Source organism: Hyaena hyaena, unplaced genomic scaffold (genome assembly GCF_003009895.1).
Source record: "Hyaena hyaena isolate Hyena2069 unplaced genomic scaffold, ASM300989v1 scaffold_3, whole genome shotgun sequence".
In the NCBI taxonomy this organism is placed as follows: Eukaryota; Metazoa; Chordata; class Mammalia; order Carnivora; family Hyaenidae; genus Hyaena; species Hyaena hyaena.
Genome location: NW_024080635.1, coordinates 7,461,050 through 7,478,002, shown reverse-complemented (window position 1 = coordinate 7,478,002; position 16,953 = coordinate 7,461,050). Strand labels below are relative to the sequence as shown.

Here is a 16,953-nt window from a genome sequence, read left to right as displayed (position 1 = left end):
AAGCTTTAAAAAAATCCCACAATTTGTGAAAAACTGCCCCATCTCTAAGCACAGCACGTGACCCATTCACATTTGCTCACCTGAACGGGAAACTGGCAAACACTGTGGACGGCATGAAAAGCTGCCCGATGACCATGGTAAAGCGCCCGGGTGGCTCTGTCGGTTAAGGGTTCTACTCTTGATTTCAGCTCAGGTCATGATCTTGTGGTTCATGAATTTGAGCCCCACTGACAGTGCGGAGCCTGCTTGGGATTCTCTCCCTCTCCCCCTCTCTCTGCCCCTTCTGTGCTCTCTCTCGCTCTCTCTCGCTCTCTCTCAATAAATAAATAAATAAACCTAAAAAGAAAGTTGCTCCACATTTTACACTAGGTGTTCTGACTTCCAGCTCAGTCCTTTGCCCATCTTTCCATTCACATAGGTGCTTCTCATACAGAAGGAGTAGCCTCAACAATCATCATAAAGAAAAGAGGCCACGTGCTGGGTGTTTACTCCCTGTTCAGCCCCCTCCTGAGCCCTTTCACTATTATACACTGCTGAATCTTCACAGCAGCCCTGGGATGAAGATCTTATTATCCCACCATATAGATAAAAGCTGAGAGTGGAGAGAGCTTGAGTATAATGTGCATAAGGCCACATGGCTGGTAAACGTGACCTTGGTTGGTCCATCCCTGAAGCCTGTGCCCTTTCCTTCCAGCTGACCAAAGGCTTCCCCAAGAGAGGTCACTGCTGTTGCTATGCCCTTCCCTTTGCGGGGCTCTCGCAGAGGAGAAAGGTCAACTACTCCGTCCTCAGCTGCTTGATCCTGGTGAGCATCGACTCACAGGGTTATGCTAGAGTCTGCTCACAGGGCGGGTTCACGGGCACCTTGTTCTCAACCCTTCCTAACTACCTGTTCATTGACACCCCCTTGATGCCTTGCAACTGGCCACAGAAGGGAGTATTTGCCCCACTGCAGTCAGAGCTTTGTTTGTTAACCCTTTAGCAGCATGCCACTGATTGACTGGCCTTTGTTTTCACGTTCTTTGCTATAGGCTAGCTATCTCCAACTGGTTTATGGGAGAATCACCTAGAGGACTTGATTGGAACACAGATTGCCGGGCTCCCATCACCAGATTTCTTTAAATTTTGAGGGCATGGAGGAAGAGAGAGAGAGGGAGAGAGAGAATCTTAAGCGTACCGTGTGCTCAGCCTGGAGTCCCACGCGGGGCTCGAACCCCTTACCCTAGGATCATGACCTGAGCAGAAATCAGGAGTCGAGCACTTAAAACCAACAGCCACCCAGGCGCCCACCACATCACCAGATGTCTAACCTTGCAGGTCTGGGGTAGGGTAGGATTTGCATTTCTAACAAGTTTCAGGTGATGTTAATGCTGTCGAGAACCACCGCTCTGGAAGAGCCACAGAATCACAGACTCAGGAAGCCAGAAGGGCAGGTGGCTCAGAAGTCACGGGCTGGCCACCCCAGAGAAGAATTTGGCTCACACGATGTTTCTCATGGCTTTGAATCTTTTGCCAGTGCCTGGAACAGAGGTGCATAACTCGGGAACTTTGGCTTCTCTTGAAAAGTCAGATCTGGGGACACTGAGCCTTGGTCCTCGCACAGTTATGGTTCCCTAGTGCTGAAGACCAACTTCCCACTGTTTCCTAGCCTTCTCTTGCTGCTTTTTTTTTTTTTTTTTTTTTTTTTTTTTTTGTTCCCTGTAGGCACCTGAGCTTTACAGAGGGGACTCAGGGGCGCAGAGAGGGGAAAGGGTTTGCTGAGTTGCACAGCTGTTAAAACAGTGGCAGACACACCATTGGAGCCCATCACTGAGGTGTCTTGCTGCACACAGACCATCTCCTCCCCACCTGGAGATGGCATCCTTCTTTTTTTTTTTTAATAATTTTATTTATTTCTAGGAGAGAGAGAGAGAGACAGCGTGAGCAGAGGAGGGTCAGAGAGAGAGGGAGACACAGACTCCGAAATAGGCTCCAGGCTCTGAGATGGCAGTCAGCACAGAGCCCGACGTGGGGCTCGAACCCATGAACTGTGAGATCATAACCTAAGCGAAAGTCGGACGCTTAACCAACTAAGCCACCCAGGCGTCCCAAGAGATGGCATCCTTCTTACCCCCAAGCACTTCTAGGATGGATGTCTCATACTGTGTGTGTGATTTCTATAATTTGGGGCTGTGGCCATCTCTGTGGTCAGAGCTACAAGGGACCCGGCCCTCCATGATTTCTCCAAGATGCCCCCAAACACGATGAGTTCATCACCCCAGTCAGGTGCTTGTCGTTTTACAGACAGGTTCCAGCCAAGTGACTCGGGGCAGATCACTACCCCACATGTGTCATTTCTTAGAATGTGATAGTAATGAGATGATGCATACGATGACTTTAGCATAGCAAGTGCCAGTCAACAGAGGTGATTGTTATCAGTAGTATTACTGCGATCCCTATATCAGTTCATCTGGATAAATCTATCCCCGTATCATGCTCAAGTCACACTTTCGTTTCATGTGAGCCACGCCTGGGAGATACTCACACAGGCTCTGGGAGGTGATGGCCAGGGCTCGGGTCAAACCAGTTGCTGCCAACCATTGTCTGGAGGACACAGGATGTGAGCCTAGTCCAGAGCCCCACGTTCCTGCCTCACAGTGAGACCTTGGCCAAGCTCCTTCTCTCTCTGGGCCTCAGGGATGGGTTGTGCTTAGTATTTTCTTACGTGAAAGTATTAAATTCTGCAGCGCCTGGGTGGCTCAGTCGGTTAAGCGTCCGACTTTGGCTCAGGTCATGATCTCGCAGTTTGTGGGTTCGAGCCCCGTGTCAGGCTCTGTGTTGACAGCTCAGAGCCTGGAGCCTGCTCCAGATTCTGTGTCTCCCTCTTTCTGCCCTTCCCCCTCTCACACTCTGCCTCTGTCTCTGAAAAATGAATAAACCTAAAAATAAATTAAAAAAAAAAAAAAAAGACAAGGCTGACTCTATGGCATATTCTTCACTGTGACCCAAAGCCCCAGCGGTTGTAAAACAGACTCAGCTGGCGTGGGCCTGATTGTCCTGCTCTGTCAGGTCACCTGGGGGAGCCTGACAACCCACTGCCTTTGTCCTGCCCCTAAACTGTCCTTTCTGGAAAGAAGACATGGCCTGGAAAGGTACGGGCTCTGCGGGATTTATGAACCAGTCTGCCCACAAGTATTTGCTAAAGCGCGCTGAGGGCCTGGCTCTCAATGCGTGTGCCTCGGCGAAGGGCTCATTTCCTCCTGAGCTGGGTGTGGGCGATAAGCCAAGTGACTTACATGGCACTCTTGGTCCAGTCGTCTTGACTCGTTGTCAGCACAATGTGGGCGATCTCTCCCAGGAGGCCCGGCAAGCCGAAGGTGTAGTACACGCCGCCAGTGTCATGGATCTCCAGCATATGGTTAAAACACATCTAGAACAAACGTCACATCAGCAGATGCACATGCGAGACTGGGACTCTCTACCTGGGTTTTCCACAGATCCTTGGCCTCCAGGGCCACCCAAAGGGGCGTCTGGGCCCTACAGAAGCACTTCTCAGACCTGCATGTGCCCAGGCCTCACGTGGGAAGACCGTCAAGACTAAAGAGTCAGGTCTGGTGAGCCTGGATTTCTAACAAAGTTGCGCGTGATGTCAGTGCTACAGGCCCACTGATCAGCCTCTGAGAAGCAAGGGTCTGGTGCAGGCCTGATAATTCTGTGTGGTGAAAAGTGTGTCCTGCGTGTTGTGGCGCTTAGCAGCACCCCTGGGCTCTCCTCCCTAGATGCCACGAGCATCCCGGCACAGCATGTCAACCAAAAACTGTCCGCACATACTGTCAGGTGTCCCTGGAAGGTGACTGAGACCCACTGGTCTAACCCAAACTTAACTGTCCTCCCAAAGACACAGGGCTAATGAGAAGAAAGGAAGTGGCCCACCCCTCCTGACTTAGCCTCAGCACTCCTTCCCCTCCAGCTTCCAGAGCACCGTGAATCAACAAACGTGGAAACAAATGCAAATTGCAACAGGCTAGTTCCCTCCTTAGGATCCCCTTGGCCTTCAGAATAAAACCCCAGGCTCCTCAGACTGCCCAGGGGCTACACCCAGGCATCTCCCCTTTCTCGAGAGCGTGGTCCCCACTGAGCCCAATGGTTTGGTGTCTCCTCTCACCATGGAGCCTTTGAGCACAATGGGCCTTCTGTCTGGAATGCATTGCCCTTTCCTTTGCCTGGCTGACACGAGTCATTTGTCCACACGTGGCTGAGACTCCCTCAGCTGCAGGAGGCATTTCCTGATCCAGCTCAGCCTGGCTTAGACGGGCGTCCACAGCAGCGGCCCCATGATGCTGTGTTCATTTGCCAATTTCCCTCACTACCCTACAGCCCAGGAAGCAGGATCAGTGTCAAAGCGTATATGCTGAATGAATAAACCATCCAACCAACCAAACAACACAGGAAGGAAGGAAGGAATGAGTGAATCATCTCTGAATCATTCCCCCAGTGACAGAGTCAAGGAAACAGGCACAGAGGATGCAATGGCCGCCCAACCTGACAAGACCCTGTTCTGCAGTGTTCGGCTGTGCACCCCTCCTCTCATGATTGGGCCTCGACGCAGAAGAGCTAAAAGACATTTATTCCAGTTCCAAAGATGAGGAGCAGATTCCCCGGAGCTGGTCAGATCAAATGGTCGGTACATCCCCGCCATCTTGGATTGAAATTCATCTTGGATTCAGCCTCCCTGAATATCCACTGTTCATCCAAATTCAGTTTCCTGAAAGTCTACTCCTTCTTCTTTTATGAAGGCTTCAAACCCATGAAGGGTTGTTGCTCCTAAATATTTCTCTTAGACGTGTTATTAGAACCAAGCGGCTATTACGGGGTGTTCTGGCATTGTTAGTACCTGCTCAGCACGGAAGGAAGAAAAGTCCATCCACTTAGAAGACGAACTGAACAATCAGAAGTGGACATGGCCCAGATTGGCCCAGCATCTCTCTTCTGGCTGCTGCCCCCCCCCCATTCATGTGGCTCATGGGCAGTGGCCACGTATGTATGTTATGCTCCAGCCCCCACACTCCCAACCTTTACTGGGGTAAAGGCTCACCCCCAGCCCGAGATAAGCACACTGTCCAAGCTACACCAACCAGTCCCTTCTCCAAAACACTTGGGAACAGGGCCAAGAGATTCCACCCGGCTGCTTTCCCTAAGACTACATCTCCACCACGTGGAGTAGGAGGAGAGGCAGAGGCAAGTCTAGAGTGAGGACAGAGCAGATATTCAGGAGGAGCAAAGAAAGAAGAAGGGTGGGGCCCTCTTGGGCTCCTCACAACACCCCCGTCCCTGGTGACAGCCATTCTTGGGTTCCCAGCAGCATATTATAATAGTCCCCCCCACGCCTGAGCAAACTTGAGTAGATTCTGTTAGTTGCCCCCCAGATCCTGACAAATGCACCATCCAATCTGGTGGGTCTCTCACCCAAGCTCTGAAGTGGCTTGAGGAGGTGCCAGTGCCTGCCTAATGCAGCCCGTGGCGCCACATGCCGGCCCACCACGCTCCCAGGGCCCCGCTGGCCGAAGCCAACTCAGGGTGTTAGTTGCCCAGCTCTTACCGGGAGGCACAGGGCTCCTCCGGTGGAGATGATTCCAGCCACAAGGCCCAGCACCATGGCAAGCCAAGGGGAGCTGATCAGGTAACACGAGGCACCCACAGCCACACCTCCGGCCAGTACCGCGTTGTGGATATGATTCTGCAAAGAAACAGCTTGTGGGCGAGTGAAGTGAGGCACAGAAAGGGCAGCATCTTGCCCGGAGTTACTTGGTTAAGCGGATAGCAAGCAACACCGCACTGTCTTCCCTGCTTCACATCCCCTCCTCTCCGTTGAGACTGCGTGTCCTTCATCAGTGGTCTTGTCTAACTCCACTTCTCTGGCTCAGGGAACAGTCAACCTGACCGAGAGGCACTGAACTTGAAAGTGCATCCTAGTCACCCCCCGACTTGTTAGTGATGGGTCCTCGGGCACCTAACCGCTCAAGCTCCAGCTTTTCCACCAGAAGAAATGGAGTTTTGACAGTACGGACTTAACACAGTTTCTGTAAGATTAAAGAAGTTACCACGTGTAAAACTCTGAGCCCAGGGCCTGGCATGGACCGTGAGTAAAGGCTCAAGAAACATAAGCCACATTATTGCTTTTACTCCTTTTATCATTATTATTGGCTGCTTAGTGCCACCGCATACTGCCCGACCTAGCTTAGTAAGCTACCCTTGCGGGGCACCTGGGTGGCTCAGTCAGTTAAGCATCTGACTCTTGATTTCGGCTCAGGTCATGACCTAGTTCATGGGTATGAACCCCATGTTGGGCTCCATGCTGCTGCTGCAGAGCCTGCTTGGGATTCTCTCTCTCCCTCTCTCTGTCCCCCATGCATGCACTCTCTCTCTTTCTCTCTCTCTTTCTCAAATAAATAAACTTTAAAAAAAAAAAAAAAGCTAGTCCTTGTCCCTGGGTCACATTTCTGCTGTGTCCTTTGTTCCTCTAGAACCTAGGGTTCTTGTTACTTCCCTCTGTTCCCCTCGACTCAACCAGGCCTTGGAGCTCTGGGCCCTGGGGCCGGCGTCTGGCTTCTCTGACCCTCTGGCCACACTCACCTCCCTGGATGTCCCCACCTTGTCTGATCCTAGGCTCCTCGTCACTGTGGAGCTCCCCCAGAAAGCTACTCACTCCCCTTAGTGTTTAACTTGTCACGCATGGCCACATTCCACTCTAGGCCTTACTGTCTCTCTAGACTTTTCCCCACAACCTCTGGATGACTGGGCCCAATACCTGATCTTCATGGGAAATTGTTTTTTGTCTTTAGCTCTACCCTTTTACCTGTCTCTTCCCCCAAAACTCACACACACAGACTCTCCGGCTACATTGGTAATAGCCGGTGATGTCTGCCATGGAGCACTTGATGAGCACTCTCTGGTAATTCCTTCTTTACACGTGAGCCAGTGTGACTCTAAATGTTTAAGTGGCTTGACCACGGTCACACTGTAGAGTGACATACTTTTTTACCTCTTATTCTATTCATTCTATTCTTGAAATTTCTCAGGGGAAGGGGAGAGGCTGACTGCTTCTACTCTAGCTCTTCTCTGGTGACTCTTCCTCACGGGGGGCTGGCTTCAGTAAGAGCAGAAACAGGCTTCACACTTACGTCTGTTTGATGTCAACACTGATAGGTTTAATCACTCCCCTCAGAGAGCCTTTGATCATTTCACAGTCTCTACATTGTAGTTCCCATTTTGATAAGCCAGTGCCCTTCCCGGGGCTCCGTGACACTGAAGACCCGTGTTACTCGGCACAGTCTTTCCCACCCTGGGGGGCTGGCTCTCAAACGGGAGGCGTGAAGACGTGTCTGGCCTACAAGATCCAAGTGCTGCCCAAGGGGCAGCCCCCTCCTCACCATGTTGATCTTCCCTTGGGGGTGAAACAAGGACGACACCGAGATGGCTGTCACCGCGCTGACCGCAAGAGCATAGTAGGTGTTGAACATGGCATTCTTCCTTTCTTTTGGAGAGTCCAGCAGCAGAGCAGAGTTGAAATGTGGCCAGAATATCCACAAGAAGAGGGTTCCTGGGGGCCAGAAAGGGTCATTGCCCAGAACCAGCACTCCTACTTCATAGCCTGAGGCTGTGGGGGCTTCCTGGAGCGGGCAAGTCTCAGCCTGGTCACTTTCTAGCTATGTGACTTCGGGCAAGTCCTGTCTTCTCTGAATTCTCAAGCTGATAGGGCCCGACTAACACACCTTACAGGCTAAATAACTAAGGCCCAGAGAGTTGAAATCGCCAACCCCCAGGCTTCACAGCCAGCTGCTGGGTCACCTGCTGGCCAGCCCGCTGCCTGATTTCCTCTCAGCCTCTCCCAGGAGTCGGGGTTCAGCATTTCCGCGGCACCTTTGCAAGACACCAGTATTCCCATTCTCTTTCCCTCTCTGTCCGCTCTCTCCACCGCTGGCCTCCGCTTTCTCCACTAATCCAGTTCCCTCCCTTGACTTGAAGACAAAAGGATTGATTTCTTGATTTCAACTCAAGTACACGAGTCTTCCCTCTCCTTTGGATAGTAATGAAGAGCATTGCCCTAGAAGGGATTGTGAATCCATCTCAGGGAAGTGAGTCATTGCGGAGGGGCTCCAAGCACCCTGTGGGCGGGTTGGTAAAGGAGAGAGAGATGTTTCCCCAGAGCCATCTGGGAACCTCTCACTCACTCCAGGAGTGAGACCCCGCCCCCCCCACCCCCGACACTCCACCTTATCCTTACCCAGCATGCCAAACAAACTGGAACTCTTTGCTGTCTGATCTTTCTGCATCATTGTCTCACGCAGAGGCCTCCGGAAGCTCCAGGCCACCATCAGCCCAAAGTAGGCCGCAAACACATGGATGTGCATCATGTTTACGTGGTTGTCCTTCTGCAACAAAGGCAGTGAGTGCCCACAGCCTCCACCCACGGGCCAACCCCTGGGAGATGGTTCTGAGCTTCACCTTAGAGGTGTGACGAGACTGGCGTTTGGCGCTTACCCAGCCCAGCGGTTCCCCTTTCAGAGGAGACCTGGGAGTCACCATGTACTTATTCTAGGGAAGTTGCTGGTTGGCCTTAACTGGAGCTCTTACATGCTTTGGGCTGGGATCCACTTAGGTCAGCAGAAAGCCACGTGGACATGCACCCCCACCGCTTCCTACGTTTTGGCAGAATTTATGGAGAGATGAGTGATATAAACTATGCATCATGAAGCAGCCAGACTTTTTATAACACTGAACTAAAAATCTTTGGTAAATTCTAGACATATGCTAACTGTGCTTTATGAATATCAGTTAGTCATCCTTAATAACTCACTTAGCGGACCACTCGTAATTCCTGTCAACTGCCTTCAAAAAATGTTCAGAATGGGCAGTTTTTACCACCATGCCTCACTGACCCCGCCTTGATTTAAGCCCCACCACCACCACTACCCCAAATTATTGCAATCATCTTCTAACTGGTCTCCCCATTTCCTCCCTTGTCCCCCTACTGACTCCTCTCCACATGACAGCCAGAGTGACCTCGTGAACATCTAAGTCAGTGCACGGCCATCTCTGTTCAGAATCTTCCAGTGGTTCCTGTCTCGCTCAGTGTCCAAGTTCACGTTCTTGCTATGACCTGTAGCACCCTGCGTGGCTGCTCTCCCCCTAACCTCTGCGACTTCACCTCCTCCTCCACTCCTGACACACTCTCCTCGCTCTTCCTCAAACCCACAGATATGCTCCTATGACAGTCCCACTTCACACTGGCTTTTCCAATGCCTGGAATGCAAGGTGGAAGGAGTGAGCCACCCCCGGTGCAGGCAGTAAGGGGTGCATTGTCTGGAGAGAATTTAAAAACAATAATAAAGGTGATTAAAAGTTTGTCCACTTAATATCACCAGGTGCCAACAATTCTAAACATACTCCTGGGGATAAAATACTCCTGGAAGAGGCACACCACTCCCACCGCCCTGCCCTTGACCTGCCCTTATACTCAGATGCCCACGCAGCTTGTACCCTTGCTGCCTTCACGTCTCTACTCAAAAATTATTTACTCAGGGCAACCTTCCCCGGCCACCTTATTAACATTTTATCCCTCTCTCAACTCTTCATATCTCCTTTCCCATTTTATTTTTTCTCTGCAGTACTTAACTCTATCTAACATGCTATCCCGTTTTTGCCTATTTGATGGCTTATTGGCAATTTTTCCCTCTGGAATGGAAGGTCCACAACAGTTGCATTTTCCCACTGCCTAAAAGACACAGGGTACATAATAATCATGGAATAAGCATTTGTGAAATGAATGAGTGAATTGTAAGGACACACTCACACATGAAAATTAAAGTCTGTGATAGTCCCTTGTAACACCTGCTTGAGGTACCCCAGGAATCCAGCAACTGCAAGTGGGGACTGTTGGCGTGGAATTCTGTATGCATCTCTCCGGTTGCCTCCACTGAAACAGCTCTGGTTGCTTCCTCTGCTTTCCTCCTGAGTCTTTCCACCCAAGAACCCAGGCTGAGCTTAAGCTTCAAGGTGAAGCAGCCAACTCTCAAAATCAGTACCAAACCCTGCCGCGCACCAACTAAACTAGCAATTCAAAGTCGCAGAGACCGTCGACCTGGGACTAGCTGAGAGAGAAGAGCGGTTTCCTGCAAGATCTGGGACTTAGAGGCGCGTAAACAAGAGCGGTGGGGGGGCGCCTGGGTGGCTTAGTCGGTTAAGCGTCCGACTTTCGCTTAGGTCGTGATCTTGCGGTTCGTGGGTTCGAGCCCCGCGTCGGGCTCTGTGCTGACTGCCAGCTCAGAGCCTGGAGCCTATTTCAGATTCTGTATCTCCCTCTCTCTCTGACCCTCCCCTGCTCATGCTGTCTCTCTCTCTCTCTCTCTCTCCTAGAAATAAATTAAAACAAACAAACAAAAAAAAGCGGTGGGAGAGACCGTGTTCTTCACTAAAGAGAAAGTTGATGTGCCCAGAGGTTAGAGGTACAGAGAAGAATGGAACCAAAAGATGGAGGGCATGAGTTATGGGGGGTCTTAAAGACTCCTCATACGCAGTTCCAGTCCTGAGACTGGCTGCTACCCCTGCCCTGGGTGGTCTTTACGTGAAATTCCCCTCTTTCTGTGTAAAAAAGCCCCAGTGCAGTTTTCTTCCTTGAAACCAAGACGTGGGAATGAATCCTTATGGTGAGCAGAGAGAAGCAGAAATGGAAGTGTGCTTGGGTGAGTCCCTGAGCTCATAGTGATATAAACAAACAAAAGCATGAATGGAGATGAAGAGAAAGTTCTTTCTCACAGCAGAATGGTAACTAATGAATGTGGAAGAGAGGATGGAATTAGAAAACCAATATTGGGGGCGCCTGGCTGACTCGGTAGAGCATGTGACTCTTGATCTTGAGGTTATAGGTTTCAGCCCCACCTTGGGTTTTAGAGATTAGAGATCTCTAAATAGAGATTAAGTAATACATAATTCAAGTAAACAGAGATTACTTAAAAATAAAATCTTTTTTAAAAAAGAAAAATACTGGCAATCATTATAGCACTGTTTCAGGCAAAAAAAAATTAACAGATGCTAAAACCAGTGAAAAATTTGATAAGAGACAGGATATTATCTGTATAATATGGGAAGGATAAACATCTTCCCACAAGAAGTTTAGTAATTATAAAGGGGAAAATGGTAACTTTGCAATGGAAGAGCCTGGCAGACATCATCTTAACAGGTGACCAGAATTAACATCGTCAGTAATGGGACAGACTCACAGCAGGTGTCTCTTGAGATTCTGCACTGAGTAGGGCAGAGCATCACTTCCTGTAATTCCTGCCAAAAAGGCATGCTCTCCAACTAGTCATGAGGAAACCCTACACAAACCCATGTTCTACAGAATAACTGGCTTAGGTGCAGCATTGGGTATAGTGGGGACCACAGGTGCGTTCCAAAATAAGTGGCTTATCAACTCAAAACATATCCAAGTCATGAGAGATAAAGACAAAGAATCTGTTCCAGATCAAAGAAGCTGAAGGAGACATGAGAAATGAATCAAAGTGTGATTCTGGACCAAAAAGAAATCTATTTTTTAAACTTTGCTGTAACAGGATATTATTGGGGAAATTGGTGAAATTTAAATAAGATAAGAACATTGTGTTCATGTTAATTTCAAAAGTGTGCTAATTGAACAGCCATTATGTAATAGAATGCCCTTATTTATAGGAAATATACGCTGAAGTAGGGGTTAAAATAAAGTCCTATACAGATGAGGAGAACCAAAAATTAATAAGTAGTAAGAACTTCCTATCTAAATTTCCAATCTAAGCTGTTCCTTCTCCCTCCCTAAATGTCTCCAGCTCCCTTGCAAGACCCGCCTGGGGACTCTATGCTCCTTACTGATTACCTGCCTCTTGGCCACTGAGGATTTCAGCACCTGCCTCACAGTCTTTCTCCCCATCACTCCTCTAGGGCATCATCTTGGTCCATCCAACTCCCTCTCTCTGTTCCTTGACCCTTTGTCTTATATCTTTTTGCTGCGTTACGCTTCTGTCACCCACGTCCCCTGTCAAACCTCAGACCTCATCATCACCAGCAACTGAGCCACCTCCAGTTAAAGACATTAGGTTGATATGCTTAAACATTTAGCAGAGACCACGCTTCTGGAACCCCATTTGGGCCTATATTTTTTTAAATCCCAGAAAACCCAACAAATGGAGGTAGTACTCTGCACCTCCACCACCTTCCTCCCTCAAATCCCCTCCTCACAGCACTGTTACTCACAATGAAGTACTTGGTTTGGATCATCCTCATGACGCCAAAGGCTGTCACCTCCACCAATGCCATCAGCACCAGCTGCACCAGGTTGGCCTTGCCTAGAATGGTGCCCGCTGAAATGAGCACAGACATAGCGCTCATGGTGGCCAGCTTAATACTGGGGGGAGAGATAGAGATGACTGAAAAGGCTCCCCTCATTCATTCGTTCACTTATTCACTCATTTGACAAGCTGGTACTGTTCAAGAAGCTGAGGACACGTTAGCAGAACAAGAAGACAAGATTCCACCCCCATGGGGACCGCTGATGCCCCTTCTAGGGTCTCCTTGGGCGCCCCTGATGGGGACATCAATACCTGAGAAATTGATCCACACATACTCATCCCTACTGAGGACACTCTGATTCCCCATGGAGGAATTTCTTGTCGGAAAGTCAGAGTGAGTTACAGAGGCTGATTGTTCCCTCGGGGACCCCTTCTGGGGTCTGAAAACTGGGGTTCTGCTCCCCCTGCTTCTCTTCTGCCTTCATCTCGCAAAGATGCTCAATAGAGGGCGCTCTTTCCCCGTTGGCCTGCCTGCCATTCAAGCATGCGCCCCTCTCCCTGGTAGTGGAGCCTGGGTTTAGATGTAGGACAAGCCTGGCTTCCAGACCCAGCTTGGCCACTTGAGCGGCTATTTAATCTCACTGAGCCTGTTTCCTCCTCCGTAAAATAAGAACAATGATAATATTTATCTCATGGTAGTGCTGTGGGGATTAGAAGGAATATTCGTGCGTGTGCATCTAGCACTGCAATTGGCACAATGGACTAACTCACGAGTAGAGGCCTGCATTATTAGCACTATTACTGATTCCTTCCTTCCCTTGACGAATGAGCAAGCTCAGTGTGGGAATTCAAGAGGAGAAAACAGCTTGTTTTCAAGGTACTTATGATCCAGCTGAGGAGATGGGGCTGACACCATGAGTCTGTCCACTGAGACCATCCATAATATCACATGGCTAGAGGGGTTCACTGGAGGGAGAGATCAGTGTGGACTGGGTTCGTCAGGGAGGGCTTCCTGGGGGAGGTGGCACTGAGCGGAACAATCCCTGGTGGTCAAACCAACCCACCCTCCTCGGGGCACCGTGCTCAGAGACTCCCTCCCCTCCCTAATGCTACCACCACCACCACCAGTAGAAAAATAACATAATTTATTAAGCATTATGTATAAAAGGCACACAACTACACCCCCTCATTTAAGTTTTAATCTCCTGGGGCACCTGGATGGCTCAGTTGGGTAAGCGTCCAATTTTTGATTTCCACCCAGGTCATGATCTCACAGCTCATGGGCCCGAACCGCACATCAGGCCCTGTGCTGGCAGTGTGGAGCCTGCTTGTGATTCTCTCTCTCCCTCTCTCTGCCCCTTCTCTCTCTAGCTCTCTCTCAAATAAATAAACATTTAAAATAAATAAATAAGTTTTAATCTTCTAAGTGGTGCTCGGTACATGGTGCTGGGCCACCGGTCAGTACCTCCGCATTACTGAGCAGGACCCTGAGACCAGAAGAGGGACTTGTTGGGCCATAAAGCTAGTTAGCAACAAAGGTTGAGGCTCAAACCCAGTTGGCCTGGATCCAAAGCCTATGCTCTGAAGCCTGGACACAGCCTCCTCAGCTTCTGCTGCCAATGTAGCGTCTTGCTTAAGGCTCAAGGACTTCAGAGGGAAGTTCAAAAGAGGGCCAAGGGCCTGGGAAGGAGTCTCACAGGGACCAGGAATTATTTAGAACCGGAGTTACTCAAAGTTTCACTGTGACTGGCCGTGATATGTCTCTTGGGTGAGTGCTCGTTTGATTGGCGACGGCCTGATTCCAGAAGAAGGTGCCAGTGGTGGGATTCCAGACCCCAAGGGCCAGTTGGCACGGGAAGGTGTTGGGCCTGGGAAGTGCAGCGTTCGGGAGTGCAGTCTCCAGTCCAGCCGCCTGGGTTGGAATCCCGGCTCAGCCACTTCCTGGCTGTGTGACCTTGGGCAAATTACTGAACCAATCTGTGCCTCTGTGTCCTCGTCTATAAGGTGGAGGCAAGGCCTATGAAGCTGTTGTAAGGATAAGCTGAGTTCATGTATGTCAAGCACAATAAGAGGGTTGGTTCCCGCCGCTCTTCCCGGGGGGCCCTCCTGGGCCTTTCAAACTACAGCATTAAAAATATCACAGCTTTCAGGGTTCTTTTTATTTTCATTTTTGTTCCAATAACCATTTACGAAGTCTTTGCTACGTGAGGAAAACAAAGGACAAAGCTGAGTGGGACATGTCCCTGCCCTGAAGGGACTGGTCATTGGTGACTCAAAGCCATTTGGTGCCAAGTCAGGCTGCACAGTTGGGGGGAGGCCAGAGGAGAAGGGGAGGGCGCCGTACTGCAGGCAAGCCTGGGCCCCATCCTCTGAACCAGCCCAGCCCCTGGAAAGGTCTGGAAGGAGCTCTTCTGTTCAAATCTGGGAAGCCCGTCCCAGCGGGGGTCCCAGCTGGGAGGATCCGAGCGGGTCAAAGGCGGGGCAGGGAGTTCGCTCAGGCTGCCAATGGCCTCTTCTTGTCTTCCTGGATTGAGTCAAGAACAAGTTGGTCCCTGTGGGTGTGGGACCTCAGAAGGAACAGCCCAGAGATGCCTGGACGGTAAGGTGCAGGAGGCTAAAGGTTTGCATGACCTTAAGTCAAGGCTGCAGAAACGCCAGACCAGAGCCACCACTGTCAGAGTTCCCCAGAGGGTGCCCTTTGCCTCTTCCCAGGTATTTCTTGGGGGGCTGGGGCGGGGAAAGATTGAATCCCCATGGGGATTAGCCTAAAACTTGTTAGAAGAAAAAACGTGGAGGTCTTTTCCGGGGTCCACAGAGAACCGACTGGGCCATGTTTCATGTCCTGACCACAGTGGAGTGTGTGGGAAGGGTTACAGATAGTTAAAAGCTGAAGCCAATTTCCATCACTTAACCGTGTGACCCTTGGTAAATGCCTTATGCTCTCTGAGCCTCTATGTCCTCGCTGGTAAGCCAATTAGCCCCTGCTGGAAGGGTTAAACAGAGTAGTGTTTGTGCACTGCCTGCTGGTACAGTGTCTGGTTCACAGGGAGATGTCCAACAGCAGTGATCAGAGATGCAGCGGGTTTCAGAGCGGAGGATGGCATGGCCTTCAGAGCTGGCAGATCCCCAAGATGCCTAAGATGGGATTTACCATCGTCGGGGCAGGACAGAGGGTCAGAGTTGGATAAAACCAAAAAACCATTTTCAAGGTAAATTTTATCTAGTTTCTCCTGTCATGTGCTAACGCCTTTTTAAATTTTTAAAACATTTTTTCTTTATTTTTTTCTTTTTTGGCTTGGCACCATGCCCAACGTGGGCCTTGAACTCATGCCCCTGAAATCGAGGTCTGCATGCTCTACCTAATGCTCCTTCCTAATCAATAATCATCTCATTCCCCATGTAACCATTATTCGGACTTCTAGCAACACGGGGAATTCTGCTAGTTCTTAGAATTTCATATAAATACATCCAAATGGATCAGGATTAATTTAAAGGCATGGCTATTTTTTGTTCACCAACACTTGAAGACTAAGAGTATTTCTTTATTTTTGAGACCCTGTGATATTTCTATTTTTTTCTGTAATCTCTATTCATTTTTCTTTGAACCTGTGCTGGTTCTATAACTTTACAAAATCATACTCAGTAATAAAGAAAGGACTCAGGGATGGTTCGAGATCTGAGCCCAGGGTTGTCCGAGAAAATATAGGAATCCTGGTTCAATTCAAATTTTATTTATTAAAAAATTTTTTTAAATGTTTACTTTTGAAAGAGAGAGAGAGAGAGACAGATTGTGAGCAGGGGAGGGGCAGAGAGAGAGGGAGACACAGAATCTGAAGCAGGCTCCAGGCTCTGAGCTGTCAGCACAGAGCCTGATACAGGGCTCGAACCCACGAACTACAAGATCATGACCTGAGCTGAAGGCAGTCACTTAACCAACTGAGCCACCCAGGTGCCCCTGGATTTGAATTTTAGATAAACAGTGAATAATTTGTGAGTATATATCCTAATACCCCATGGCTTCAAGTCCAGCTATTCTAGAACCAGCCCTCTTGGGCCCCATACCCTCAAGGCTCCAAAAACCAATCCAACCACTGTCTGGTTACCTGGACAGCTTGATGACCACCTTCTTGGAGGAGGGCTGCTCCAGGAAGCCGTCTAGCAGGGCCGCCCATTGCACCGTCAGCGCCAGCAAGAACAGGTTGAAGGCCACACTGCTCCAGCCATATCTCTGCAAAGACGAGTTGATGAAGCCAAAGCCAAGGGCCACCATGATGGTGACATCCCGCAGGACTGCCCAGGAGCATACGAAGAAGGAGAAAGGGAAGCAGACAAGACGGAAAGTTGTATGAAATTGGCACGTACAGCACTTACAGAATCAGAATTCACATACATTCTGTATGAGTTTGTAGGGAGGCAGCTGGAAGGGATCCTTAAAGAGTGCTTGGGCAAGTTACTTTGCCTCTTTGAGCCTGTCTTCTCATCTGAATCATGGGTATAATACATACCAGGCAGGCTTGAGGTAAATATTTGATGAGCTAATGCTGGTGAAGCACAAAGGCAGGGCTTGGCCCATAGTACGTGCTCAGTAAATGCAGTGATTATTGTGATTACCAAACTTGATGAAATTAACATGGGTGAAACATCTGGGCCAGTG

The 16,953-nt window shown here is 49.6% G+C and overlaps 1 protein-coding gene across 1 annotated transcript in view; it reads right to left on the bottom strand.

The window, feature by feature from the left end:
• The window catches only part of RHCE (Rh blood group CcEe antigens), a 37,087-nt gene that overhangs the window by 11,385 nt on the left and 8,749 nt on the right, over positions 1 to 16,953 (bottom strand). Inside the window, exons 2-7 of the mRNA XM_039232761.1 lie at positions 16,403 to 16,589; positions 12,265 to 12,415; positions 8,264 to 8,411; positions 7,410 to 7,579; positions 5,579 to 5,716; positions 3,276 to 3,409 (exon numbers count right to left, since the gene is read on the bottom strand). Coding sequence (XP_039088692.1) covers positions 3,276 to 3,409; positions 5,579 to 5,716; positions 7,410 to 7,579; positions 8,264 to 8,411; positions 12,265 to 12,415; positions 16,403 to 16,589 — 928 coding nt within the window. The remainder of the gene's footprint in view (positions 1 to 3,275; positions 3,410 to 5,578; positions 5,717 to 7,409; positions 7,580 to 8,263; positions 8,412 to 12,264; positions 12,416 to 16,402; positions 16,590 to 16,953) is intronic.